General features: G+C 38.6%; 1 protein-coding gene across 1 annotated transcript in view; it reads left to right on the top strand.

The window, feature by feature from the left end:
* The window catches only part of NEK10 (NIMA related kinase 10), a 321,674-nt gene that overhangs the window by 277,481 nt on the left and 16,251 nt on the right, over window positions 1-27,942 (top strand). The window contains exon 34 of the mRNA XM_060164097.1: window positions 13,674-13,784. Within this exon, the coding sequence (XP_060020080.1) occupies window positions 13,674-13,784 (111 nt within the window). The remainder of the gene's footprint in view (window positions 1-13,673; window positions 13,785-27,942) is intronic.

A 27,942-nucleotide genomic window follows, 5' to 3' on the forward strand; every position in this document is an offset into this window, starting at 1 on the left:
GACCAGCAAGCTACAGTGCTGCACACCCTATGCCAAACAACTAGCAAGACAGGAACAAAACCCCAACCATTAGCAGAGAGGCTGCCTACAATCATAATAAGGCCACAGACACACCAAAACACACCACCAGACGTGGACCTGCCCACCAGAGAGACAAGATCCAGCCTCATCCACCAGAGCACAGGCACTAGTCCCCTCAACCAGGAGACCTACACAACCCACTGAACCAACCTTAGCCACTGGGGACAGACACCAAAAGCAACGGAAACTATGAACCTGCAGCCTGCAAAAAAGAACCCAAACACAGTAACATAAGCAAAATGAGAAGACAGAAAAACACACAGAAGATGAAGGAGCAAGGTAAAAACCAACAAGACCTAACAAATGAAGAGGAAAAAGGCAGTCTACCTAAACAAGAATTCAGAATAATGATAGTAAAGATGATCCAAAATCTTGGAAATAGAATAGAGACAATGCAAGAAACATTTAACAAGGACCTAGAAGAGCTAAAGAGGAAACAAGCAATGATCAACAACACAATAAATGAAATTTAAAATAATCTAGATGGGATTAATAGCAGAATAACTGAGGCAGAAGAAAGGATAAGTGACCTGGAAGATAAAATAGTGGAAATAACTACTGTAGAGCAGAGTAAAGAAAAAAGAATGAAAAGAACTGAGGACAGTCTCAGAGACCTCTGGGACAACATCAAATGCAACAACATTCGAATTATAGGGGTCCCAGAAGAAGAAGAGAAAAAGAAAGAGACTGAGAAATTATTTGAAGAGATTATGGTTGAAAACTTCCCTAATATGGGAAAGGAAATAGTTAGTCAAGTACAGGAAGCACAGAGAGTCCCATACAGGGTAAATCCAAGGAGAAACATGCCAAGACACATACTAATCAAACTATCAAAAATTAAATACAAAGAAAACATATTGAAAGCAGCAAGGGAAAAACATCAAATAACACACAAGGGAATCCCCATAAGGTTAACAGCTGATCTTTCAGCAGAAACTCTGCAAGACAGAAGGGAGTGGCAGGACATATTTAAAGTGATGAAGGAGAAAAACCTACAACAAAGATTACTCTACCCAGCAAGGATCTCATTCAGATTTATTTTTATTTTTTTTGCAGTACATGGGCCTCGCACTGTTGTGGCCTCTCCCGTTGTGGAGCACAGACTCCGAACATGCATGTAAAGCAGACATGGCTCACGGGCCCAGCTGCTCCACAGAGTGTGGGACCTTCCCGGACTGGGGCACAAACCTGTGTCCCCTGCATTGGCAGCTGGACGCTCAACCACTGTGCCACCAGGGAAGCCCCTCTCATTCACATTTGATGGAGAAGTTAAAACCTTTACAGACAAGCAAAAGCTGAGAGAGTTCAGCACCACCAAACCAGCTTTACAACAAATGCTAAGGGAACTTCTCTAGGCAAGAAAACAAGAGAAGGAAAAGACCTACAATAACAAACCCAAAACAATGAAGAAAATGGGAATAGGAACATACATATCGATAATTACCTTAAATGTAAATGCTCCCACCAAAAGACACAGACTGGCTGAATGCGTACAAAAAGAAGACCCATATATATGCTGTCTACAAGAGACCTACTTCAGACCTAAGGACACATACAAACTGAAAGTGAGGAGATGGAAAAAGATGTTCCATGAATACGGAAATCAGAAGAAAGCTGGAGTGACAATTCTCATATCAGACAAAATAGACTTTAAAATAAAGACTATTACAAGAGACAACGAAGGACACTACATAATGATGAAGGGATCTATCCAAGAAGAACATATAACAATTGTAAATATTTATGCACCCAACATAGGAGCACCTCAATACATAAGGCAAATACTAACAGCCATAAAAGGGGAAATCTACAGTAACACATTCATAGTAGGGGACTTTAACACCCCACTTTCACCAATGGACAGATCATCCAAAAGGAAAATAAATAAGGAAACACAATCTTTAAATGATACATTAAACAAGATGGACTTAATTGATATTTATAGGACATTTCATCCAAAAACAACAGAATAAACATTTTCCAAAGGTGCTCATGGAACATTATCCAGGATAGATCATATATTGGGTTAAAAATGTAGCCTTGGTAAATTTAAGAAAATTGAAATCATATCAAGTATCTTTTCTGACCACAACACCATGAGACTAGATATCAATTACAGGAAAAGATCTGTAAAAAATACAAACACATGGAGGCTAAACAATACACTACTTAATAACGAAGTGATCACTGAAGAAATCAAAGAGGAAATCAGAAAATACCTAGAAACAAATGACAATGGAGACATGATGACACAATACACATGGGATGCAGCAAAAGCAGTTCTAAGAGGGAAGTTTATAGCAATACAATCCTACCTTAAGAAACAGGAAACATCTCAAATAAACAACCTAACCTTGCATCTAAAGCAATTAGAGAAAGAAGAACAAAAAGACCCCAAAGTTAGCAGAAGGAAAGAAATCATAAAGATCAGATCAGAAATAAATGAAAAAGAAATGAAGGAAATGATAACAAAGACCAATAAAACTAAAGCTGGTTCTTTGAGAAGATAAACAAAATTGATAAACCATTAGCCGGACTCATCAAGAAAAATAGGGAGAAGACTCGAATCAATAGAATATGAAATGAAAATGGAGAAGTAAGAACTGACACTGCAGAAATAAAAAGATGATGAGAGATTACTACAAGAAACCTTATGCCAATAAAATGGACAACCTGGAAGAAATGAACAAATTCTTCGAAATACACAACCTGCCGAGACTGATCCAGGAAGAAATAGAAAATATGAACAGACCAATCACAAGCACTGAAATTGAAACTGTGATTAAAAACCTTGCAACACTACCCTCCTTTCCTTCTTTCTTTCCTCATACTTCTACTAATTCCCTCTACTTTTTCTCCCTTTTATCCTGAGCCGTGTGGATGAAAAGCTTTTGGTGCTCCAGCCAGGAGGCAGGGCTCTGCCTCTGAGGTAGGAGAGCCAACTTCAGGACACTGGTCAACAAGAGACCTCCCAGCTCCACATAATATCAAATGGCGAAAGTCTCCCAGAGACCTCCATCTTAACACCAACACCCAGCTTCACACTCAATGACCAGCAAGCCACAGTGCTGGAAAACCTATGCCAAACAACTAGCAAAACAGGAACACAACCCCACCCATTAGCAGAGAGGCTGCCTAAAATCATAATAAGGCCACAGACAACCCAAAACACACCACCAGACGTGAACCTGCCCACTAGAGAGACAAGATCCAGCCTCATCCACCACAACACGGGCACGAGTCCCCTCCACCAGGAAGCCTACACAACCCACTGAACCAACCTTAGCCACTGGAGACAGACATCAAAAACAGGAGGAACTACGAACCTGCAGCCTGCAAAAAGGAGACCCCAAACACAGTAAGATAAGCAAAATGAGAAGACAGAAAAACACACAGCAGATAAAGGAGCAAGATAAAAATGCGCCAGACCTAACAAATGAAGAGGAAATAGGCAGTCTACCTGAAAAAGAATTCAGAATAATGATAGTAAGGTTGATCCGAAATCTTGGAGATAGAATGGACAATAGAATGGACAAAATGCAAGAATCAGTTAACAAGGACCTAGAAGAGCTAAAGATGAAACAAGCAACGATGAACAACACAGTAAATGAAATTAAAAGTACTCTAGATGGGATCAATAGCAGAATAACTGAGGCAGAAGAATGGATAAGTGACCTGGAAGATAAAATAGTGGAAATAACTACTGCAGAGCAGAATAAAGAAAAAGGAATGAAAAGAACTGAGGACAGTCTCAGAGACCTCTGGGACAACATTAAACGCACCAACATTCGAATTATAGGGGTTCCAGAAGAAGAAGAGAAAAAGAAAGGGACTGAGAACATATTTGAAGAGATTATAGTTGAAAACTTCCCTAATATGGGAAAGAAAATAGTTAATCAAGTCCAGGAAGCACAGAGAGTCCCATACAGGATAAATCCAAGGAGAAATACGCCAAGACACATATTAATCAAACTGTCAAAAATTAAATACAAAGAAAGCATATTAAAAGCAGCAAGGGAAAAACAACAAATAACACATAAGGGAATCCCCATAAGGTTAACAGCTGATCTCTCAGCAGAAACCCTACAAGCCAGAAGGGAGTGCCAGGACATACTGAAAGTGATGAGGGAGAAAAACCTGCAGCCAAGATTACTCTACCCAGCAAGGATCTCATTCAGATTTGATGGAGAAATTAAAACCTTTACAGACAAGCAAAAGCTGAGAGAGTTCAGCACCACCAAACCAGCTTTACAACAAATGCTAAAGGATCTTCTCTAGGCAAGAAACACAAGAGAAGGAAAAGACCTATAATAACGAACCCAAAACAATTTAGAAAATGGGAATAGGAACATACATATCGATAATTACCTTAAATGTAAATGGACTAAATGCTCCCACCAAAAGACACAGATTAGCTGAATGGATACAAAAACAAGACCCGTATATATGCTGTCTACAAGAGACCCACTTCAGACCTAGAGACACATACAGACTGAAAGTAAGGGGATGGAAAAAGATATTCCATGCAAATGGAAACCAAAAGAAAGCTGGAGTAGCAATTCTCATATCAGACAAAATAGACTTTAAAATAAGGACTATTAAAAGACAAAGAAGGACACTACATAATGATCAAGGGATCGATCCAAGAAGAAGATATAACAATTGTAAATATTTATGCACCCAACATAGGAGCACCTCAATACATAAGGCAAATACTAACAGCCATAAAAGGGGAAATCGACAGCAACACATTCATAGTAGGGGACTTAAACACCCCACTTTCACCCATGGACAGATCATCCAAAATGAAAATAAATAAGGAAACACAAGCTTTAAATGATACATTAAACAAGATGGACTTAACTGATATTTATAGGACACTCCATCCAAAAACAACAGAATACACATTTTTCTCAAGTGCTCATGGAACATTCTCCAGGATAGATCATATCTTAGGTCACAAATCAAGCCTTGGTAAATTTAAGAAAATTGAAATTGTATCAAGTATCTTTTCTGACCACAACGCCATGAGACTAGATATCAATTACAGGAAAAGATCTGTAAAAAATACAAACACATGGAGGCAAAACAATACACTACTTAATAATGAAGTGATCACTGAAGAAATCAAAGAGGAAATCAAAAAATACCTAGAAACAAATGACAATGGAGACACAACGACCCAAAACCTGTGGGATGCAGCAAAAGCAGTTCTAAGGAGGAAGTTTATAGCAATACAAGCCCACCTTAAGAAGCAGGAAACATCTCGAATAAACAACCTAACCTTGCACCTCAAGCAATTAGAGAAAGAAGAACAAAAAAACCCCAAAGCTAGCAGAAGTAAGAAATCATAAAAATCAGATCAGAAATAAATGAAAAAGAAATGAAGGAAACAACAGCAAAGATCAATAAAACTAAAAGCTGGTCCTTTGAGAAGACAAACAAAATAGATAAACCACTAGCCAGACTCATCAAGAAAAAAAGGGAGAAGACTCAAATCAATAGAATTAGAAATGAAAAAGGAGAGGTAACAACTGACACTGCAGAAATAAAAGAAATCATGAGAGATTACTACAAGCAACTCTATGCCAATAAAATGGACAATCTGGAAGAAATGGACAAATTCTTAGAAATGCACAACCTGCCAAGACTGAATCAGGAAGAAATAGAATATATGAACAGACCAATCACAAGAACTGAAATTGAAACTGTGATTAAAAATCTTCCAACAAACAAAAGCCCAGGACCAGATGGCTTCACAGGCGAATTCTATCAAACATTTAGAGAGGTAACACCTATCCTTCTCAAACTCTTCCAAAATAGAGCAGAGGGAGGAACACTCACAAACTCCTTCTACGAGGCCACCATCACCTTGATACCAAAACCAGACAAGGATGTCACAAAGAAAGAAAACTACAGGCCAATATCACTGATGAACATAGATGCAAAAATCCTCAACAAAATACTAGCGAACAGAATCCAACAGCACATTAAAAGGATCATACACCATGATCAAGTGGGGTTTATTCCAGGAATGCAAGGATTCTTCAATATACGCAAATCTATCAATGTGATAAACCATATTAACAAATTGAAGGAGAAAAACCATATGATCATCTCAATAGATACAGAGAAAGCTTTTGACAAAATTCAACACCCATTTATGATAAAAACCCTGCAGAAAGTCAGCATAGAGGGAACTTTCCTCAACATAATAAAGGCCATATATGACAAGCCCACAGCAAACATCATCCTCAATGGTGAAAAACTGAAAGCATTTCCACTAAGATCAGGAACAAGACAAGGTTGCCCAGTCTCACCACTCTTATTCAACATAGTTTTGGAAGTTTTAGCCACAGCAATCACAGAAGAAAAGGAAATAAAAGGAATCCAAATCAGAAAAGAAGAAGTAAAGCTGTCACTGTTTGCAGATGACATGATACTATACATAGAGAATCCAAAAGGTGCTAAAAGAAAACTACTAGAGCTAAACAATGAATTTGGTAAAGTGGCAGGATACAAAATTAATGCACAGAAATCTCTGGCATTCCTATATACTAATGATGAAATATCTGAAAGTGAAATCAAGAAAACACTCCCATTTACCATTGCAACAAAAAGAATAAAATATCTAGGAATAAACCTACCTAAGGAGACAAAAGACCTGTATGCAGAAAATTATAAGACACTGATGAAAGAAATCAAAGATGATACAAATAGATGGAGAGATATACCATGTTCTTGGATTGGAAGAATCAACATTGTGAAAATGACTCTACTACCCAAAGCAATCTATAGATTCAATGCAATCCCTATCAAACTACCACTGGCATTTTTCACAGAACTAGAACAAAAAATTTTGCAATTTGTATCGAAACACAAAAGACCCCGAATAGCCAAAGCAATCTTGAGAACGAAAGAAGGAACTGGAGGAATCAGGCTCCCTGACTTCAGCCTATACTACAAAGCTACAGTTATCAAGACGGTATGGTACTGGCACAAAAACAGAAATATAGATCAATGGAACAGGATAGAAAGCCCAGAGATAAACCCATGCACATATGGACACCTTATCTTTGATAAAGGTGGCAGTAATGTACAGTGGAGAAAGGACAGCCTCTTCAATAAGTGGTGCTGGGAAAACTGGACAGGTACATGTAAAAGTATGAGATTAGATCACTCCATAACACCATACACAAAAATAAGCTCAAAATGGATTAAAGACCTAAATGTAAGGCCAGAAACTATCAAACTCTTAGAGGAAAACATAGGCAGAACACTCTATGACATAAATCACAGCAAGATCCTTTCTGACCCACCTCCTAGAGTAATGGAAATAAAAACAAAAATAAACAAATGGGACCTAATGAAACGTCAAAGCTTTTGCACAGAAAAGGAAACCATAAACAAGACCAAAAGACAGCCCTCAGAATGGGAGAAAATATTTGCAAATGAAGCAACCGACAAAGGATTAATCTCCAAAATTTACAAGCAGCTCATGCAGCTCAATAACAAGAAAACAAACAACCCAATCCAAAAATGGGCAGAAGACCTAAATAGACATTTCTCCAAAGAAGATATACAGACTGCCAACAAACACATGAAAGAATGCTCAACATCATTAATCATTAGAGAAATGCAAACCAAAACTACAATGAGATATCATCTCACACCAGTCAGAATGGCCATCATCAAAAAATCTAGAAACAATAAATGCTGGAGAGGGTGTGCAGAAAAGGGAACACTCTTGCACTGCTGGTGGGAATGTGAATTGGTTCAGCCACTATGGAGAACAGTATGGAGGTTCCTTAAAAAACTACAAATAGAACTACCATATGACCCAGCAATCCCACTACTGGGCATATACCCTGAGAAAACCAAAATTCAAAAAGAGTCATGTACCAAAATGTTCATTGCAGCTCTATTTACAATAGCTCAGAGATGGAAACAACCTAAGTGCCCATCATCGGATGAATGGATAAAGAAGATGTGACACATATATACAATGGAATATTACTCAGCCATAAAAAGAAACGAAATTGAGCTATTTGTAATGAGGTGGATAGACCTAGAGTCTGTCATACAGAGTGAAGTAAGTCAGAAAGAAAAAGACAAATACCGTATGCTAACACATATATATGGAATTTAAGAAAAAAAATGTCATGAAGAACCTAGGGGTAACGCAGGAATAAAGACGCAGACCTCCTAGAGAACGGACTTGAGGTTATGGAGAGGGGGAAGGGTGAGCTGTGACAGGGCGAGAGAGAGTCATGGGCATATACACACTAACAAACGTAGTAAGGTAGATAGCTAGTGGGAAGCAGCCGCATGGCACAGGGATATTGGCTCGGTGCTTTGTGACAGCCTGGAGGGGTGGAATAGGGAGGGTGGGAGGGAGGGAGACACAAGAGGGAAGACATATGGGAACATATGTTTATGTATGACTGATTCACTTTGTTATAAAGCAGAAACTAACACACCATTGTAAAGCAATTATACCCCAATAAAGATGTTAAAAAAAAAAAAAAAAAACCTTCCAACAAACAAAAGCCCAGGACCAGATGGCTTCACAGGCGAATTCTATCAAACATTTGGAGAAGAGGTAACACCTATCCTTCTCAAACTCTTCCAAAATAGAGCAGAGGGAGGAACACTCCCAAACTCATTCTACAAGGCCACCATCACCCTGAAACTAACACCAGAAAAGAAGTCACAAAGAAAGAAACTACAGGCCAATATCACAGATGAACCTAGTTGCAAAATTCCTCAACAAAATACTAGCAAACAGCATCCAACAGCACATTAAAAGGATCATACACCAAGATCAAGTGGGGTTTATGCCAAGAATGGAAGGATTCTTCAATATACGCAAATCAATCAACATGATACACCATATTAACAAATCAAGGAGAAAAACCGTAAGATCCTCTCAATAGATGCAGAGAAAGCTTTTGACAAAATTCAACACCCATTTATAATTTAAAAACCCTGCAGAAAGTCGGCATAGAGGGAGCTTTCCTCTACATAATAAAGGCCATATATGACAAACTCACAGCCAATATCGTCCTCAATGGTGAAAAACTGAAAGCATTTCCACTAAGATCAGGAACAAGACAAGGTTGCCCACTCTTACCACTTTTATTCAACATAGTTTTGCAAGTTCTAGTCACATCAATCAGAGAAGAAAAAGAAAGAAAAGGAATCCAAATTGGAAAAGAAGAAGTAAAACTGTCACTGTTTGCAGATGCCATGATACTATACATAGAGAATCCTAAAGATGTTACTAGAAAACTACTAGAGCTAAACAATGAATTCGGTAAAGTAGCTGGATACAAAATTAATGCACAGAAATCTCTCACATTCGTATACACTAATGATGAAAAATCTGAAAGTAAAATTAAGAAAACACTGCCATTTACCATTGCAACAAAAAGAATAAAATATCTAGGAATAAAACTACCTAAGGAGACAAAAGACCTGTATGCAGAAAACTATAAGACACTGCTGAAAGAAATTAAAGATAATACCAACAGATGGGGAGATATACCACGTTCTTGGATTGGAAGAATCAACATTGTGAAGATGACTCTACTACCCAAAGCAATCTATAGATTCAATGCAATCCCTATCAAACTACCACTGGCATTTTTCACAGAACTAGAAGAAAAGATTTCAAAATTTGGCCTTCCCTGGTGGCGCAGTGGTTGAGAGTCCGCCTGCCGATGCAGGGGACATGGGTTCATGCCCCAGTCTGGGAGAATCCCACATGCCACAGAGTGACTGGGCCTGTGAGCCATGGCTGCTGGGCCTGTGCATCTGGAGCCTGTGCTCCACAATGGGAGAGGCCACAACAGTGAGAGGCCCACGTACTGCAAAAAAATATATATATATATTTCACAATTTGTATGGAAACACAAAAGACCCTGAATAGCCAAAGCAATCTTGAGAACGAAAAATGGGGCTGGAGGAATCAGACTCCCTGACTTCAGACTATACTACAAAGCTACAGTAATCAAGACAGTATGGTACTGGCACAAGAACAGAAATATAGATCAATGGAACAGGATAGAAAGCCCAGAGATAAACTCACACACATGTGGTCACCTTATCTTTGATAAAGGAGGCAAGAATATACAGTGGAGAAAAGACAGACTCTTCAATAAGTGGTACTGAGAAAACTGTACAGGTACAAGTAAAAGTATGAAATTAGAACACTCCCTAACACCATACACAAAAATAAACTCAAAATGTATTGAAGACCTAAATGTAAGGCCAGACACTATAAAACTCTTAGAGGAAAACCTAGGTGGCACATTCTATGACATAAATCACAGCAAGATCCTTTTTGACCCACCTCCTAGAGAAATGGAAATAAAAACAAAAATAAACAATTGGGACCTAATGAAACTTAAAAGCTTTTGCACAGTGAAGGAAACCATAAACAAGACCAAAAGACAACCCTCAGAATGGGAAAAAATATTTTCAAATGAAGCAACTGACAAAGGATTAAACTCATAAATTTATAAGCAACTCATGCAGCTCAATAACAAAAAAACAAACAAACCAATCCAAAAATAGGCAGAAGACCTAAATAGACATTTCTCCAAAGAAGATATACAGATTGCCAACAAAGACATGAAAGAATGCTCAACGTCATCAATCATTAGAGAAATGCAAATCAAAACTGCAATGAGATATCATCTCTCACCAGTCAGAATGGCCATCATCAAAAAATCTAGAAACAATAAATGCTGGAGAGGGTGTGGAGAAAAGGGAACCCTCTTGCACTGTTGGTGGGAATGTAAGTTGATACAGCCACTATGGAGAACAGTGTGGAGGTTTCTTTAAAAACTACAAATATAACTACCATATGACCCAGCAATCCCACTACTGGTCATGTACCCTGAGAAAACCATAATTCAAAACGAGTCATGTACCAAAATGTTCATTGCAGCTCTATTTACAATAGCCGGGATATGGAAGCAACCTAAATGTCCATCGACAGATGAATTGATAAAGAAGATGTGGCACATATATACATTGGAATATTACTCAGCCATATAAAGTAACGAAATTGAGTTATTTGTGGTGAGGTGGATGGACCTAGAGTCTGTCTTACAGAGCGAAGTATGTCAGAAAGAGGAAAACAAATATCATATGCTAACACATATGTATGGAATCTAAGAAAAAGAAAAAGAGGTCATGAAGAACCTAGGGGTAAGACGGGAATAAAGACACAGACCTACTAAAGCATGGACTTTAGGATATGGGGAGGGGGAAGTGTAAGCTGTGACAAAGCGAGAGAGAGGCATGGACATATATACACTACCAAGCGTAAAGTGGATAGCTAGTGGGAAGCAGCCCTGTAGCACAGGGAGATCAGCTAGGTGGTTTGTGACCACCTAGAGGGGTGGGATAGGGAAGGTGGGAGGGAGGGAGAGGTAGGAGGGAAGATATATGAGAACATGTGTATATGTATAACTGATTCACTTTGTTATAAAGCAGAAACTAACACACTATTGTAAAGCAATTATACGCCAATAAAGATATTAAAATAAATAAATAAATAAGATGGGAATCTTCAGACCCTAAGCTGAGAATGAAATCAGTGGTTCATTTCCATTGCTGGAAACCAAAATCGATCTTTGAGCATACAAGGTGACTAAAGTACATACATTATCTTTTAGTAGGAGTCTTTATGTGTTATTGCTTAGGTAGAACCTGTGCAGGCAACTAAGGTTTGGATTTAACTCTATAGTTAAATTTGATTGTTATGTTAAATAAATGCTTTAAAAATCCGCGTATACCAATCTCCTCTTAAATAGTAATATGTCAAAATAACTATTTTCAATAGAAAATATATTGTTTGAGTCACTATCAAAGGGGGCCCTGTGGGCTACTGATGGTCTGCCAATCTATTTTTGGAGATACTAGTTCTTTAGAAAGAATCCATATATTATGTTTGAGAAAACCTACAATATAAATGTATAAGATTTCTCTTTTTTTCTGCTGTTATTTTATTTGGTATGATAAAAACAAACAAAAACCACCCTTTTAGACTTGTGACATTGAAGGAATCATTACCTTCTCTAGAATCAGTTTCTTCATCAGTAGAATTCAGGTAGCTTATGGGACTATTGTGATAAAGGAAATAAAGTATGTGAAATGTTTATAAAGTGCTATACTAGTGTAATGCTAGTGGATGGTATTTGCTCTCGAACAATAGTTGTGCTGGTAGACTCACTACCTCAGAAAGTATCTTGAGTGTTATATAAGGTCTGATTTCCTCACCTATAGGATAGTACCTGCTTTATAAGTTTATTGTCGAGAAAAAAGTGAGCTAATGCACATGAAAGAGTAACCATAGTGCCTGGCACATACAAGTCATAGGTATTAGTAATTTTATTCTTAGTATTATAATTTTTATATATATAAATATCATCTGCAGTTTTAAATTATGTGTGAGTCATCATTCTGTGAAAAATTTTTAATTCTTCCATGAAAACTTTAAAGATAGGGTGCTGTCGCTTGTGATAATTATTCTGATAAGATACAGTAGCTTTCTAATACTGCCCTGTATATGAATCTTAAGTTGATTGAATATTAACTTATGCAAGAAAGTTTTTGTGAGGATTAATTCAAACCATCAGGAGTAGTAAAAGCAATTCTAAGTTAACTAGAGGCTTATCAAGTTATATGAAGAGCAAGGTTTTAAGAGTATCTGAATTAATGTTATAGTGATGGCTGCCACAACCAGGGTAGGTCACTTTTGAAGGACGCATTGGTGCTGTAGCAGACAGTGAGGTATGTCAGAAAGGGCTGCTACCTTTCCCCTTGACAGGTAGAATCATGCTGGGCATCAACTAGAAGGTCCTGGGCCAACACTGCCCTTTGGTGTTTGACGTAGGGAGTGGCAACTTCTGGGGGGTAACAGTAGGGAATTGTCAAGACCAAAAATCTGTCTTGAGGAACTTTCCCTTACCTTCTCCACTCAAACCTGTGGCTTCCTACTATTTACTTATTAAATCTAACTCATCCTGCTGAGCCCTAATGTATACAAATTTATTTCTCTCTTTTCTTGATAAGTTTGGCCCCTCCAATCTGATCTCTCTCCAGCTGTATATTCAGAAGCAGGCCTCTGACTCTGTACTAATGCAGATGTGTGCTTCCTGGTCCAAAGTGTCAGATCCTTCAGGACAAGGACCATAATGAGAGTGTTCAGCATGGTTCTGGGCATGATACAAGCACTTAAGCATTCATAGAATGCATCTTTCCTTGTAAGTCTGTTGTTTACAAAATTCAATTTATACATGCAACTAATATATAATTTAGTCATTCTATGGAAAAATAATATAAATAAAATGAAAGAACAGTAACATAATTAGAAGTAGCCTTTTGAAAGAGAACAGAGTAATGTGTTTCTTCTGGATTGTAGAATGAAAAATTGTAACGTTCAGTCATGCTATTTGGAGTAAAATTTAAATTCTTATTTAGTCCTGTTGAGTGAATATTGCTACCCTCACAAATTCTTCCTGGGAGTCAGCTATACATAGTTAACAATGTGCTTATAATGATTTTCTCATTTTATGCAGCTTCCTCCAGCTTTGCACCACAATTTGAAAAGAAGGGTTATAGAGAGATTCAAGAAATCCCTCTTCAGCCAGCAGAGTAACCCTTGTAATTTGAAATCTGAAATTAAAAAGGTATAGTATTCTATATATAGGAATTCTTCTTTGACTAACAAAAAAACATCATGAGAATTAAATTTTATACCTCCTGTGCTTGTATCCTCTATTTAAAGCTCTGCCCTCTACTAAAGGATATTATCAATGTTTGTCTTAGTCCATTTGGGCTGTTATAGTAAAAATACCATAAAGTGTGGAGTTTATAAACAGCAAGAATTTATTGCTTATGGTTCTGGAAGCTGGCAGTTCAAGATCGGGGTACCAACATAGCCCCTAAATTGAGATTTGCAACTCTGAAAAAGTCAGTTAACCATCTGAGGCCATGATTTTTATCACCTATGAGGGTGGAATGAACAATTTCTAAGGTTCTTTTCATCTTCAACATTCTATGGTCTCCTAGACTTTGGGTACTGGTAAATAGTTCTATTCTTACATAAGGAAACTAAATCACAAAGAGATTAAATCAACCAGACAGAAAGAAAATTGTTTATTTCTGGTTAACACAACTTGACAATAGGAAATCCGTTTGACCTGGTCAGTAGCCATTTTGAGGTGGTCACAGGCTCCCATTCTCCTGTCCCAGAAAGACACAAGACCCAAATAGCTTGGGCCCAGTTGTGTAAAGATGCTTGATCCCACTCCAATTTTGTGTATTTTTTTAAAACTTCAGCATATACTTAAACTTTGGCACAAGCATGCTGCCAATGAACTTTTTCTTTAAGGTTTCTTTTTCTTTTACTGTATCCAATCTGTAGTATAAATTAACTCATAATTTGGGCAATGTTGGAAGACAGAGGGAACCAAAAGTGCCCACTGAACTGAGAAGGTATCTTGAGACAGAAAATCGAGGCAGGCAGCTCCATGTAATCAATGGACCAGTTTATTACAGGATAAGTTACAGGGTGGGATCTGGATCAGGTGGACAATGACCCAGAAGCATTCACAGCTGCACTCCACACCTCTGAGAGGGGACATTGGGACAGTTTTATAGTTAACCAAGGAGTTGGGGGGCTGCTCGGAAGTAGCACGTGCCTTCCTAAGTCAAGTTTTATGAATGGGTAACTGTCTCGTGGGCGCTGGGAATACGTCAGCAAAGGTCTTCATCATTGTTTAGGGACTAACAGAGCATGGAGGCCACCTGGTCCTAATGATTATTAAACAATGTCTCTTAACTACAAAGCTCCTAATGACAGAGAAGTGATTTATTGTGTGGTACAGTCCTGGATAGGGTCAGCGGGAGGACAGGAGGAGCTGTATGGGCCCAAGGTAGCATCAGTTATGCTAACGGTCATATAGGTTCTTTGATAAGAAATGCAAACAGTATGTTTTTGCTTTTTTGCCTTACATCAGTGGTGTCTGCACATACACAAACAGGAGATGGGGAAAAAAACGCATAGCTGCAGGTAAACAAAACATAAACCCTACCTCATCTGAGATTAGAGACTTTATGGGTTGTCTTGGCAAATAAGGCCGAGAAACAAAGCTAGGGGAGATCAAAACAGAAGTGGAAGAGACTTCAGATATTTATTGTAGGATATTCACATATTGCATCATGAATACCAATAAATAGATTTTAAAGACAGAAGCTCAAGTCTCCCATGAAAACGTTACATATTGATAAGTTTTATATTCTTATTAAAATGATATTCAGAATAATCCAGTTTGTACACACATTTATTTTAACAGAAATCCTAGCTTTATGAGAGGAAGGAGCCTGCTGCAAACTGAGACGTGAAGGGGCCTGCGACCTGTCCCTGCTCCGTGTTTCCAGCAGTGCCTGTCCTTAGCGCAAATCATCATCTCTTTTGTGACTTAGGTTTTCAGTTTGGCCTCCTTCCTTGGTGTCTTTCTTTTCCTTCTTTTGTTTAGCTGTGCCACCCATTCCCAACCTTGTGTGCTTCCTCTGCTGTGGTGGCATCTCTCACAGAAGCATCTCATCTCTGTTCTTAGTCTGGGGCATATGGGGACCGAAGGGGCCATAGATTCATCCTCCTTTCAACTGGGTTAAGACGCAGATTAAATTATCCTATGAAGAATGCTATGGTCTCCTCATCTGATATTATAAGCCTGTGGTGGTTCATATGCTTATGAAGTGTACCCTATAATCAGGGGCAGGCCTCGCCTCCTATGAGCTAAAGAAATTGGAAGCCTGGGATATTAACCAGCTCCTCCATTAACACTTTTCTTAATTTTCCTTGTGCAGAATTAATCTCCCCCTCTATGCTTCAGTCACTTTTTCACTCATATCTTTGTGTTTTAAATAGCTTTTTATTCAAAAGATATTTAGTTCACATGTCTGTTTACTTAAGGGTAGTGAGTTTATCTTGTTCATCTTTGATTCCCCAGAGTTGTACACCATGCCTGGTAGATGCTTAATGAATAATTGTTGAATATAGAATAAATTCTAGATTGATAGACATATTCTATATAACATATCCTATATTGGTTCTATTCTTTATTGATATATAAATATTGATAAATATATTTCTCCATGAACAAAAAGAAGCCCTCCTGCTCCCAGTCTAAACCTAAATGAGAAAAGTTTGTGACCTGTTTTTCCCCCTTTCTGGTGTAATTTTTAGTTAGTGACAATTTTTTTCAGAAATGGCTTTTTCATCCCCTGTACAATCATAGAGGAGTAGCCCGTTAGCCTTTGAATGACACGGTCACCCCACACTATGGCCGTGGAAGAAGTGGTGACAACATATAAAGTGCATGTGATTTCCACCCTCTCCTCTGAAGCTTCTCCTAAAATCTGGGGACTCCATGTCTGCAGTTTGAAGGAGTCATTATGGGATGATTGCAACTTACTTATAAGTGGCCTGAGGCACAGCAGGATGGACAGAAGGGTCAAAACATGGAAGAGCCCTTTTCCAAGAAGTGAGCCTCTTTATTTATGACTCACCTGAGGTGTCTTCAGTCCAGGCTACTCAGCCTTGGCTAGAATTGCAGGGTGAACAAAGCATCTTTGCAATTGTATAGGTGTCTTTGAGAACTAGGGTTTTCAGCATGGGAGAAAGAAGAAACAGAAACAAAGTAGAAAATACTAATTCAAATTAGAAGTATCAATATGAATCAGTACGAATTCATAATAGATCTTATCTTTAAAAAAGACACATATTTCCTAAATTTCACTAAAATGATATAGAAACGAAGCAAGCAGCAGTGAGCTCCCTTTGCACCCATGGCTTTGGAAGTATAGCCCATTACAGCTCTTGAGCAGGAACTGAACAAGACTAGGCTGGAATATCTTGACATAACAGAATACATGGCGAGGATGCTGTCAAGGACTACTGAGCGCGTGTCAAAAGGACTCAGGAGCCAACAAAGAGGCTCTCACAGACTATCTATTGGATAATTAAAGCATCAATAAGAATAATAACCAAAATTGATTGAAAGCATTAACTAATGTTTAAATCCGAGAGTTCACAATAGTAAAAAAAGAAAGAGAAAAAATCTCTCATTGGTTACCCTTTGGAAGATTTCATTAGTTTGAAAATTGTTTACAAAAGGAAAGAATCAAACATTTATTCTGCCTTTCTCTTATGAATTCTATCTTAGGGTAACTAAATTGATGAGGGGGAAGTTTCTCATTAAAGAAGTACTTCAGCTAATAAGTACTGAAGGAATAAAAAATATTGTCATTTTGCAGCCCCTGAATGAAATAATGGATCTGACATGATCACTACTGGCTGCTGACATCACACAAAGAGGAACAAGCGGACAGTACATGCCTCCTGATGGATGTGCACAGCACATCTGTGAAATGTACATGCTAAACACTTGAATCTGCATCTGATCAGCCTCTAAGATTTAAGCATAAGAAAATAGTGAGTGTAAATATTTCTGTTAACAAAGTGACCTATAAAGTCTAATAAAAACTAATAGAAAGGAGCTGTAGGTTAGAAAAAATGAAAAATAAGGCAATATTTTATGTCTTAACATGTTATGTAATTCAGTCAAAGAGGGCAAGAACAATCTAAAGAAAAAAAAGATCAGAGGACTGATGAGTGAAGTGTGATAAAACATGTTGAAACATTTCTCATTTCTGACACCTAATTTCATTTATTTTGGCTTAATTTCCTTCAGAGTTCTATCTCAGTTGATTAGGTTCCAAATCATTTATGTAGTTGTTCTACAGCAAAAATAGCCTTATTTTATGATATGGAAAAGAAGATAAAATTTGGGGAATTTAATGAGGATTAAATTTGTAGTTTCTCCTACAAATTTTATTTATTTAGTTTTTGCCTAAAAAGTACTATATACTCAATTGACAAATAAAGTGATAAAATTGTTCAATATTTGCTCAAAATTAGTGGTTTTTTGGGGAGAGAGGTAGTATATAGTGATATAATATTTTCTCTAATATTTACTTGACTTGTTTAGTTCAAAAGTGCATACAATTATTTGCTCCTTAGAACTGTAGATGTTTATTCAGGGCAGAAGAGCCCTTTTTTAAAAATTTATTTTTTATTGAAGTATAGTTGATTTACAATGTTTTGTTAGTTTCTGGTGTACAGCAAAGTGATTCATTTATACATATATATGTATAAAGAATATATATATATTCTTTTCTCATATTCTTTTCCATTATGGTTTATGATAGGATACTGAATACAGTCCTCTGTCCTCTAGAGTAGGATCTTGTTGTTCCTCCATTCTATATGTATAGAATGTTTGCATCTGCTAATTCCAGACTCCCAATCCATCCCTCCCCTCCCCTCTCCTCCTTGGCAACCACAAATCTGTTCTCTGTGTGTGTGAATCTGTTTATGTCATATTTTTGATTCCACATATAAGTGATATCATATGGATTTATCTTTCTGAATTAGTTCACTTAAATGAAAATCTCTAGGTCCATCCATGTTGCTTCAAATGCATTATTTCATTCTTATTTTATAGCTGAATAGTATTCCATTGTATATATACACCACGTGTTCTTTATCTATTCATCTGTTGATGGACACTTAGGTTGCTTCCATGTCTTGGCTATTGTAAATAGTGCTGCTATAAATATTGGGGTACATGTATCTTTTCAAATTATAGTTTTCTCTGGATGTATGCCCAGGGAAGGGGTTGCTGGATCATATGGCAACTCTATTTTTAGTTTTTTGAAGAACCTCCATACTGTTTTCCATAGTGGCTGCACCAATTTACATTCCCACCAACAGTGTAGGAGGGTTCCCCTTTCTCCACACCCTCTCCAGCATTTATTGTTTGTAGATTTTTTGATGATGGCCATTCTGACCCATGTGAGGTGGTACCTCATTGTAGTTTTGATTTGCATTTCTCTAATAAGTCGTGATGTTGAGCATCTTTTCATATGCCTCATGGCCATCTGTATGTCTTCTTTGGAGAAATGTCAATTTAGGTCTTCTGCCATTTTTTGATTGGGTTTTTTTGTTACTGAGTTTTATGAGCTATTTGTATATTTTGGAAATTAATCCCTTGTCGGTAGCATTGTTTGCAAATATTTTCTTCCAGTCCATAGGTTGTCAGTCCGTAGGTTGTTTATGGTTTCCTTTGCTGTGCAAAAGCTTATATGTTTAATTAGGCCCTATTTGTTTATTTTTACTTTTATTTCTATCGTCTTAAGAGACTGACCTAGGAAAACGTTGGTATGATTTATGTCAGAGAATGTTTTGCCTATGTTCTCTTCTAGGAGTTTTACGGTGTCATGTCTTATATTTAAGTCTTTAAACCATTTTGAGTTTGTTTTTGTGTATGGTGTGAGAGTGTGTTCTAACTTCATTGATTTACATGTGGCTGTCCAGGTTTCCCAACACCACTTGCCTAAGACTGTCTTTTTTCCATTTTATATTACCTCCTTTGTTGAAGATTATTTGACTGTAGGTATGTGCGTTTATTTCTGGGCTCTATATTTTGTTCCATTGATCCATATGTCTGTTTTTGTGCCAGTACTGTGCTGTTTTGATTGCTGTAGGCTTGTAGTATTGTCTGAAGTCTGGGAGGGTTATGTCTCCTACTTTGTTCTTTTTCCTCGGGATTGCTTTGGCAATTCTGGGTCTTTTATGATTCCATATAAATTTTAGGATTATTTGTTCTAGTTCTGTGAAAAATGTCATGGGTAATTCGATAGGGATTGCATTAAATCTGTAGATTGTTTTGGGTATGGCCATTTTAACGATATTAATTCTTCCAATCCAAGAGCATGGGATATTTTTCCATTTCTTTGAATCACTTTTAGTTTCCTTTATTAATGTTTTATAGTTCTCAGTGTACAAGCCTCTCACCTCCTTGGTCAGGTTTATTCCTAGTTTTTTTTTTTTGTTGAGATTTTAAAAGGGATTTTTTTTTTTTACTTTCCCTTTCTGATATTTCACTGTTAGTGTAAAGAAATGCAACAGATTTCTGTATGTTAATCTTGTATCCTGCTACCTTGCTGAATTCAATTACCAGTTCTAGTAGATTTTGTGTGGAGTCTTTAGAGTTTTATATAAACAGCATCATATCATCTGAATATAATGACAATTTTACCTCTCCCCTTCCAATCTGGATACCTTTTATTTCTTTTTCTTTTCTGACTGCTGTGACTCGAACTTCCAATACTGTGTTGAAGAGAAATGATGAGAGATTTTAACAGGAAGGCTTTCAGCTTTTCATCAGAGTATTATATTCGCTGTGGATTTGTCATAAATAGCTATTATGATGTTGAGATATGGTCACTCTATACCCACTTTGGTGAGAGTTTTCAACATCATTCAACATCATGAATGAATGTTGAGTTTTATCAAATGCTTTCTCTGCATCTATTGAGATGACCATGTGGTTTTTGTCTTTTCTTTTGTTGATGTGGTGTATCACACTGATTGATTTGCATGTGTTGAGCCATCCTTATGACCCTGGGATGAAACCCACTTAGTCATGGTGTATGAACTTTTTTATGTGTTGTTGGATTCAGTTTGCCAATATTTTGTTAAGAATTTTTGCATCTATATTCTTCAAAGATATTGGCCTGTAATTTTCTTTTTCAGTAGTTTCTTTATCTGGTTTTGGTATCAGGGTGATGGTGGCTTCAAAGAATGACTTTGGGAGTGTTCCCTCCTCTTCAGTCTTTTGGAAGAGTTTGAAAAGGATCAGTATAACTTCTTTGTATGTTCAGTAGAATTCCTCAGTGAAGCCTGAACTTTTGTTTGCAGGGAGTTGGTGTGTTTTTTTGTGTGTTTTTTACATTTTCTATTTCACCTCTAGTGATTGGTCTCATTATCTATTTCTTTTTCATTCAGTTTTGGTGGGCCGTATGTTTCTAGAAACGTCCATTTCTTCTAGGTTGTCCAATTTGTTGGCATATAGTTGTTCATAGTATTCTCTTATGTTTTTTTCTATTTCTGTGGTATCGGTTGTTATTTCTCACTTTCATTTCTTACTTTATTTTGGTCCTCTCTCTTTTCTTCTTGGTGGGCCTGGCCAGAGGTTTGTTGATTTTGTTTACCCTTTTAAATAATCAGCTATTTTACTGTATTTTTCTACTCTTTTTAAGTCTCTATTTATTCCCTCTCTGATCATTATTATTTCCTTCCTTCTGCTAACTTTAGGTTTTGTTTGTTCTTCTTTTTCTAATTCTTTTAGGTAGTAGGTTAGGTTGTTTATTTGAGATTTTTCTTGTTTTTTGAGGAAGGCCTATATGGCTATGAACTTCCCTCTAAGGACTGCTTTTGCTGTATCCCATAGATTTTGTATGGTTGTGTTTTCATTGTCATTTGTCTCAAGGTATTTTTAAATTTCCTCTTTGATTTGATCATTGACCCTTTGGTTTTTTAGTAGCATCTTGTTTATTCTACATGTAATCATTTTTTCTCATTTCTCTTTTTGTGCTTGATTTCTAGTTCCATGCCATTGTGGTCAGAAAAGATGCTTGAAATAATTTCTATCCTCTTAAATTTGTTGAGTCTTGTTTTGTGACCTAGTATGTGGTCAATCCTAGAGAATGTTTCTTTATCTTTCTTTATGGCCTTTGCTTTAAAGTCTATTTTGTCTGATATGAGTATTGCTACCCCCACTTTCTTGTCATTTCCATTTGCATGAAATATCTTTTACCATCCCCTCATTTTCAATCTATGTGTGTCCTTTGCCCTAAAGTGGGTCTCTTGTAGGCAGCATATTATAGGCTCTTGTGTTTTTTTAATCAAATCTGCCACTCTATGTCTTTTGATTGCAGCATTTAGGCAATTGACATTTAAGGTAATTATTGATAGATGTGCATTTATTGCCATTTTACACCTTGTTTTCCAGGTGATTTTGTATTTCTTCTTTGTTCCTTTTCTTTTCTTTCTTTTTTTTTTTTTTTTTTTGTAGTTTGATGGTTTTCTTTTGTATTTGCTTGAGTTCCTTCCTTACTGGTTTTTGGTGAATCTATTGTATGTTTTTCATTTGTGGTCACCCTGTTTTTCAAGTATGCTAACCCATTCCTATATCTACTTGCTTTAGACTGGTAAAGACTCAAACACATTCTTTAAAAAAATGTACATTTTTCTTATTCTCCCCCCCCCACATTTTATGATTTTGATATCCTCTTTTACACCTTCATGTTTATCCTTTTGCTGTTCATTGTAGTTATCATCGCTTTCACACACACAAAAAAATTTTTAACATCTTTATTGGAGTATAATTGCTTTACAATGGTGTGTTAGTTTCTGTTTTATAACAAAGTGAATCAGTTATACATATACATATGTCCCCATATCTCTTCCCTCTTGCACCTCCCTCCCTCCCTCCCACCCTCCCTATCCCACCCCTTTAGGTGGTCACAAAGCACCGAGCTGATCTCCCTGTGTTATGTGGCTGCTTTCCAGTAGCTATCTATTTTACGTTTGGTAGTGTATATATGTCCATGCCCCTCTCTCACTTTTTCCCAGCTTACACTTCCCCCTCCCCATATCCTCAGGTTCATTCTCTAGTAGGTCTGCGTCTTTATTCCCATCTTGTCCCTAGGTTCTTCATGACATTTTTTTTTTTTAGATTCCATATATATGTGTTAACAAAAAGAGTCTTGTACCAAAATGTTCATTGCAGCTCTATTTACAATAGCCAGGACATGGAAGCAACCTAAGTGTCCATCGACAGATGAATGGATAAAGAAGATGTGGCACATATATACAATGGAATATTACTCAGCCATAAAAAGAAATGAAATTGAGTTATTTGTAGTGAGGTGGATGGACCTAGAATCTGTCATACAGAGTGAAGTAAGTCAGAAAGAGAAAAACAAATACCATATGCTAACACAAAAATTTTTTGATGTTTTAAAAAATCTGTGTACTGGCTTATTTAAATGATTTACTTTCCAATTGTGATTTTTCTCTTTCCTATTGATTTTTGCTTCTTTTGTATTTAGAGAAGAATTTTCAATATTTCTTTTAGGATAGGTTTAGTATCACTGTATTCTCTAAGTTTTTGCTTGTCTGAGAAATTCTTTATCCCTCCTTTTATTCTAAATGATAATCTTGCTGGGTAGAGTATACTAGGTTGCAGGTATTTCCTTTTCAAGACTTTGAATATATCTTGCCACTCCTAGCCTGCAACATCTGTAGAGAAATCAGCTGATAGCCTTATGGGGGTTCCCTTGTAATGAATTCTTTGCTTTTCTCTTGGTGCCTTTAAAATCCTCTATTTAACTTTTGCCATTTTAGTTATAATATGTCTTGGTGTAGGTCTGTTTGGGTTCATCTTGTTTGGGATCCTCTGCACTTCCTATACCTGGATGTCCATTTCCTTCTTTAGGTTTGGGAAGTTTTCAGCCATGATTCTTCAAATATATTTTCTATCCCCTTTTTTCTTTCCTCTCCTTCTGGGATCCCTATTATGTGTAGATTGGCATGCTTCATATTATCCCATAGGTCTTGTATATTGCTTTCATTTTGTTTTCATTTGTCTTTCTTTCTGCTTTCAGATTTGGTGATTTCCATTATTCTATCTTCCAGATCACTTATTTGTTCTTCTGTGTTATTCAATTTTCCATTTATTGCCTTTAGCTCAGTTTTCATCTCAGCAAATGAGTTTTATATTTTTTCTTGGTTCCTCTTTATAGTTTCTGGTTCCTTCTTATAGTAATCTACATTTCTATTGATAGACTTTCTTAATCCCTTCAATATTTTTATTACCTCCATTTTGAACTCAGAGTCTATTAGACTGAAGAAGTCTGTTTCATTGTTTGTACTTTCAGGTGAATTCTCTTGATCTTTTAATTGGGAGTGATTTCTCTGTTTCTTCATTTTACTTGTATTTCTCTGACTCTATGAGTTTAGGAGAAAGAGTTATCTACTGTGGTCTTGGAGAGCTGTTTTTATGTGGGAGAGTTCCTGTGTAGCCTGCGTGGGTTTAATATTTTTGGTGCAAGTGCTGCTTTTAGTATGGATGCCTGCTGGGTCTTTCCCCAGTGTGTACTGGCTGTTATCCCTTTGATAGTGGGTGTGACTGGTGTTTTGATGACCAGAGTCTGCACTAGATATGAGTGGGCCCTCCTCTTTGCTCTGTGGTTGTCACAATCCTGTCAGGGACAGGGTCTACTTTCTAGTGTTTGGAGTAGAAGCCCCCATATCCGTTTCTGACTGCAGCATGAGGTAGGCAAGATTGAAGCCCTCACACTAGGAGAGGAGCCACTGAGTATTCTTCAGCAGGAGCTCTCCACCCAGGAGTGTGCTCGGTGGTGTTGCCTGTCACCTGTTGTGTGAGCTCACATAGTATACTGTTGCTGGCACTGCCCTCGGCCCTGCCTTAACTGTGGGAATGCAATTGGCCCCAGTGTCCCTCAGGCACTGTGTTCACAAAGTCACCAGTGCAGATCCATAGGCACCAATCCACTGAAGTCAGGTACCAAGACCACAGTAGTTATGCACTTGAACCCACTGTAGGAGATATGGAAGCAGCCCAGACTCTGGCCCTGCCTCCTTGTGCACGTACCTGCAAAGCCGACAGCTGCTAATGCTGGACTTGCCCCAGCCACGGGAGCACCCATTGTCCACTTGGATGTCCTGCAGGCACTGAGTTTACAAAGCTGGTGGCAGTGGCATAAATCTGCAGATGGCACAGCCACAGGGAGAGGGCTCAGATTTCAGCCCTGCTTCCTAAGTTGCACAACTCCTGGGGATGAACTCTGATTTCAGCCTCACCTCTGAATGTGGGCAGCCTGTTGGTGCTTGTGTGCTCCCAGAAGTCATAGAGGTGGCACTGAACCAGCTGTGATCATGCTGAGAAAGAGGCTGCTATGATGGTCCCTGTCCCTCCCTTCCTGCACCTGTTAACAACACTTCACTTCTATGGCAGACCTGGTCTCCTTCCTCCACATACCCCTGGTTGTGGCCCAAAGCATGGTCCTGCCCCTTTAGGCTGTCCCTGCACATCCAGCCCCAGTCCTCTCCCTGTGTCTGTGTTCTGAATCCTGAGATTCAGCACCCAGCCCCTGCCCACAGCAGCAGATGCACGTCTCAGGCTGGGGAGTGCAGGGAGGAGGTGCAGACCCTCTGTGCTGGTCTCTTGCTGTTCTGCCTGTCTCAAGCCAGCTGATACTCTCTCTTCTGAGCTTCTGGATCTCCCTTTCTGTCCTGAGTGATCTCCCCACTGGTGAAGGGGTTTCCCAGGGTGAGGGAACGTTTCCTCTTTCACAGCTCCCTCCCAGGGGTGCCGGTCCTGTCTCACTCCCTTTATTTTTTTTCTTTTGTCCTACTTGATTATGTGGTGATCTCTCTTGCAATTTTGGCTGTCTGAGACCTTCTGTCAGCATTCAGTAGGTATTCTGTGAGAGTTGTTCTACATATAGATGTATTTTTGACGTATTTGTGGGAGGAGGTGAGATCCGCTTCCTATTCCACCATCTCGATTGGAGTCCCCAGAAGAGCCCTTTTATGTCAGTTCAGAAGGAATTTTCTTACACATTCTTCCAAACAGAACATACATGCCAAAGATGGGAGGTACACCTCTTAGCTCATGAGCCAAGAGAGGGCCCCACAGTGCCAGTCTGGGACTGCTGAGCCACCTCACAGCTTCAGCCAGCCTGAGAGGCCACTGCTTTGAAAGATTCTGTTGTATCACACATATTTCCACCTATTGGGTGAACATTTACTTTGTCATCTGGTATGTCCAGAATTGAACTCACCACCTGCTTCCTTCCTTTGTCCACATCGAATATCATTGGAAGCATCCATTATCATTCTGCTCAGTCTTTAAACCTTGTGGTCACTTTCAACTGTTCCACTTTATCTCTTGCATCTCCTAAGTCATTAACACCTGGGGAATATTCATAGTGTAGGTGGTTTTGGTTGGCCTTTGATGTTATAGCCCTGGGTTCTAGCCCTGGTTCTACCACTTACTAGCTATGCTCCTTGAGCAAATTACTTTACTTCTCAGATTCCTCATCTGTAAAATGGGGGTAATGCCTACCTTACAAAGTAGTTGTAAGAACAAAATAGAATGTCAAATGTATCTAGAATGTAGTAAGTACTCAATCAATGGCATAGGTGCTATCATTGTTATTAAGTGGGAATATTTGGTCTTCCATAGCTATTCCTTCCTTTTGGTTTCCACCTAGTCCAAGCTCTTAGCTCCCCTCTCTTGCACTAGTGTCACACTTCTTGCTGATCTACTTGTTCTCCAATTCATTTTGCCAGACTTTTTCCAGTGTTCCTAAACACTTATGTCCAGTTTCATGCCTCACCATCTAACTCCAAGTCCCACTGCCTAGGCCTCCGTTATTTGCAGGAGCCTCCTCATGATCTGCCTATGTTCACCCTGAAGTCCCAGCCCCATCCAAATTGTTACATATATTGCTTCCAGAGTGATCTCTTCAAAACAGAAATCTGATCATGTCACACACACACACACACACACACACACACACACACACACACACACACCACAGAACATTGTCCAGGGGGCTCTTAGTATAAAATGCCAAAATCCCCACCAATGGTGTTCACAGTCCTGTTTGGTCCAAGCCCTGCCTCTCTCTCCACCCTCACCTCATACCACTCTTGCCCTTTGCTGTCTCCACACTGACTACAGTGCCCATCTACCATGCTGCTTCCTCCCAAGTCTGCACATGCTCTTTCCTCTGCCTATAATGTTCTTCCCACTCCATCCTTTACTCACTCTGACCCTTTACTTTGGCTCTCAGCATAAGCATCATTTTCTCAGGAAAGCCTTCCCTAAGTTAAATCTGTCTGTTACTTCTTAGAACCACAGGCCTTGCCTTCAATGCTTTCAGCATATTTACAATTTTGCAAATATACAAGTGGATATTTCACAGACATAATTCTCCCTAATTAGGCAGTAAGCTCCAAGAATACAATATTTAGCTACCATTGATTGTTTTCATTGTTTGGATCTGTGCATGGCACACAATAGTTGATTTTAAAAATACTCCCAGGGAGCTGCAGTTCAAGATGGTGGAGTAGAAGGATGTGCTCTCACTCCCTCTTGAGAGAGCACTGAAATCACAACTAAGTACTGAACAGTCATTGACAGGAAGACACTGAAACTCACCAAAAAAGATATGCCTCATCCAAAGACAAAGGAGAAGCCACAGTGAGATGGTAGGAGGGGCACAATCATAATAAAATCAAATCCCATAACTGCTGGGTGGGTGACTCACAAACTGGAGAACACTTATACCACAGAAATCCACCCACTGGAGTGAAGGTTCTGAGGCCCACGTCAGGCTTCCCAACCTGGGAACTCTGCAATGGGAGGAAGAATTCCTAGAGAATCAGAATTTGAAGCCTAGTGGGATTTGATTGCAGGACTTCAACAGGATTGGGGGAAACAGAGACTCCACTCTTGGAGGGCACAAACAAAGTAGTGTGCACATTGGGACCCAGGGGAAGGGGCAGTGACCCCATAGGAGACTGAACAGACCTACCTGCTAGTGTTGGAGGGCCTCCTGCAGAGGCAGGAGGTGGCTGTGTCTCACTGTGAAGACAAGGACAATGGTGGCAGAAGTTCTGGGAAGTACTCCTTGGCGTGAACCCTCCCAGAGTCTGCCATTAGCCCCACCAAAGAGCCCAGGAAGGCTCCAGTGTTGGGTCGCCTCAGGCCAAACAACTAACAGGGAGGGAACACAGCCCCACCCATCAGCAGAGAAGCATCTGCTTCTCAGTAAAGTTTTACTGAGCTCTGTCCACCAGAGCAACAGCCAGCTCTACCCACCACCAGTCCCTCCCTC

Source organism: Lagenorhynchus albirostris, chromosome 10 (genome assembly GCF_949774975.1).
Source record: "Lagenorhynchus albirostris chromosome 10, mLagAlb1.1, whole genome shotgun sequence".
Lineage (NCBI taxonomy): Eukaryota > Metazoa > Chordata > Mammalia > Artiodactyla > Delphinidae > Lagenorhynchus > Lagenorhynchus albirostris.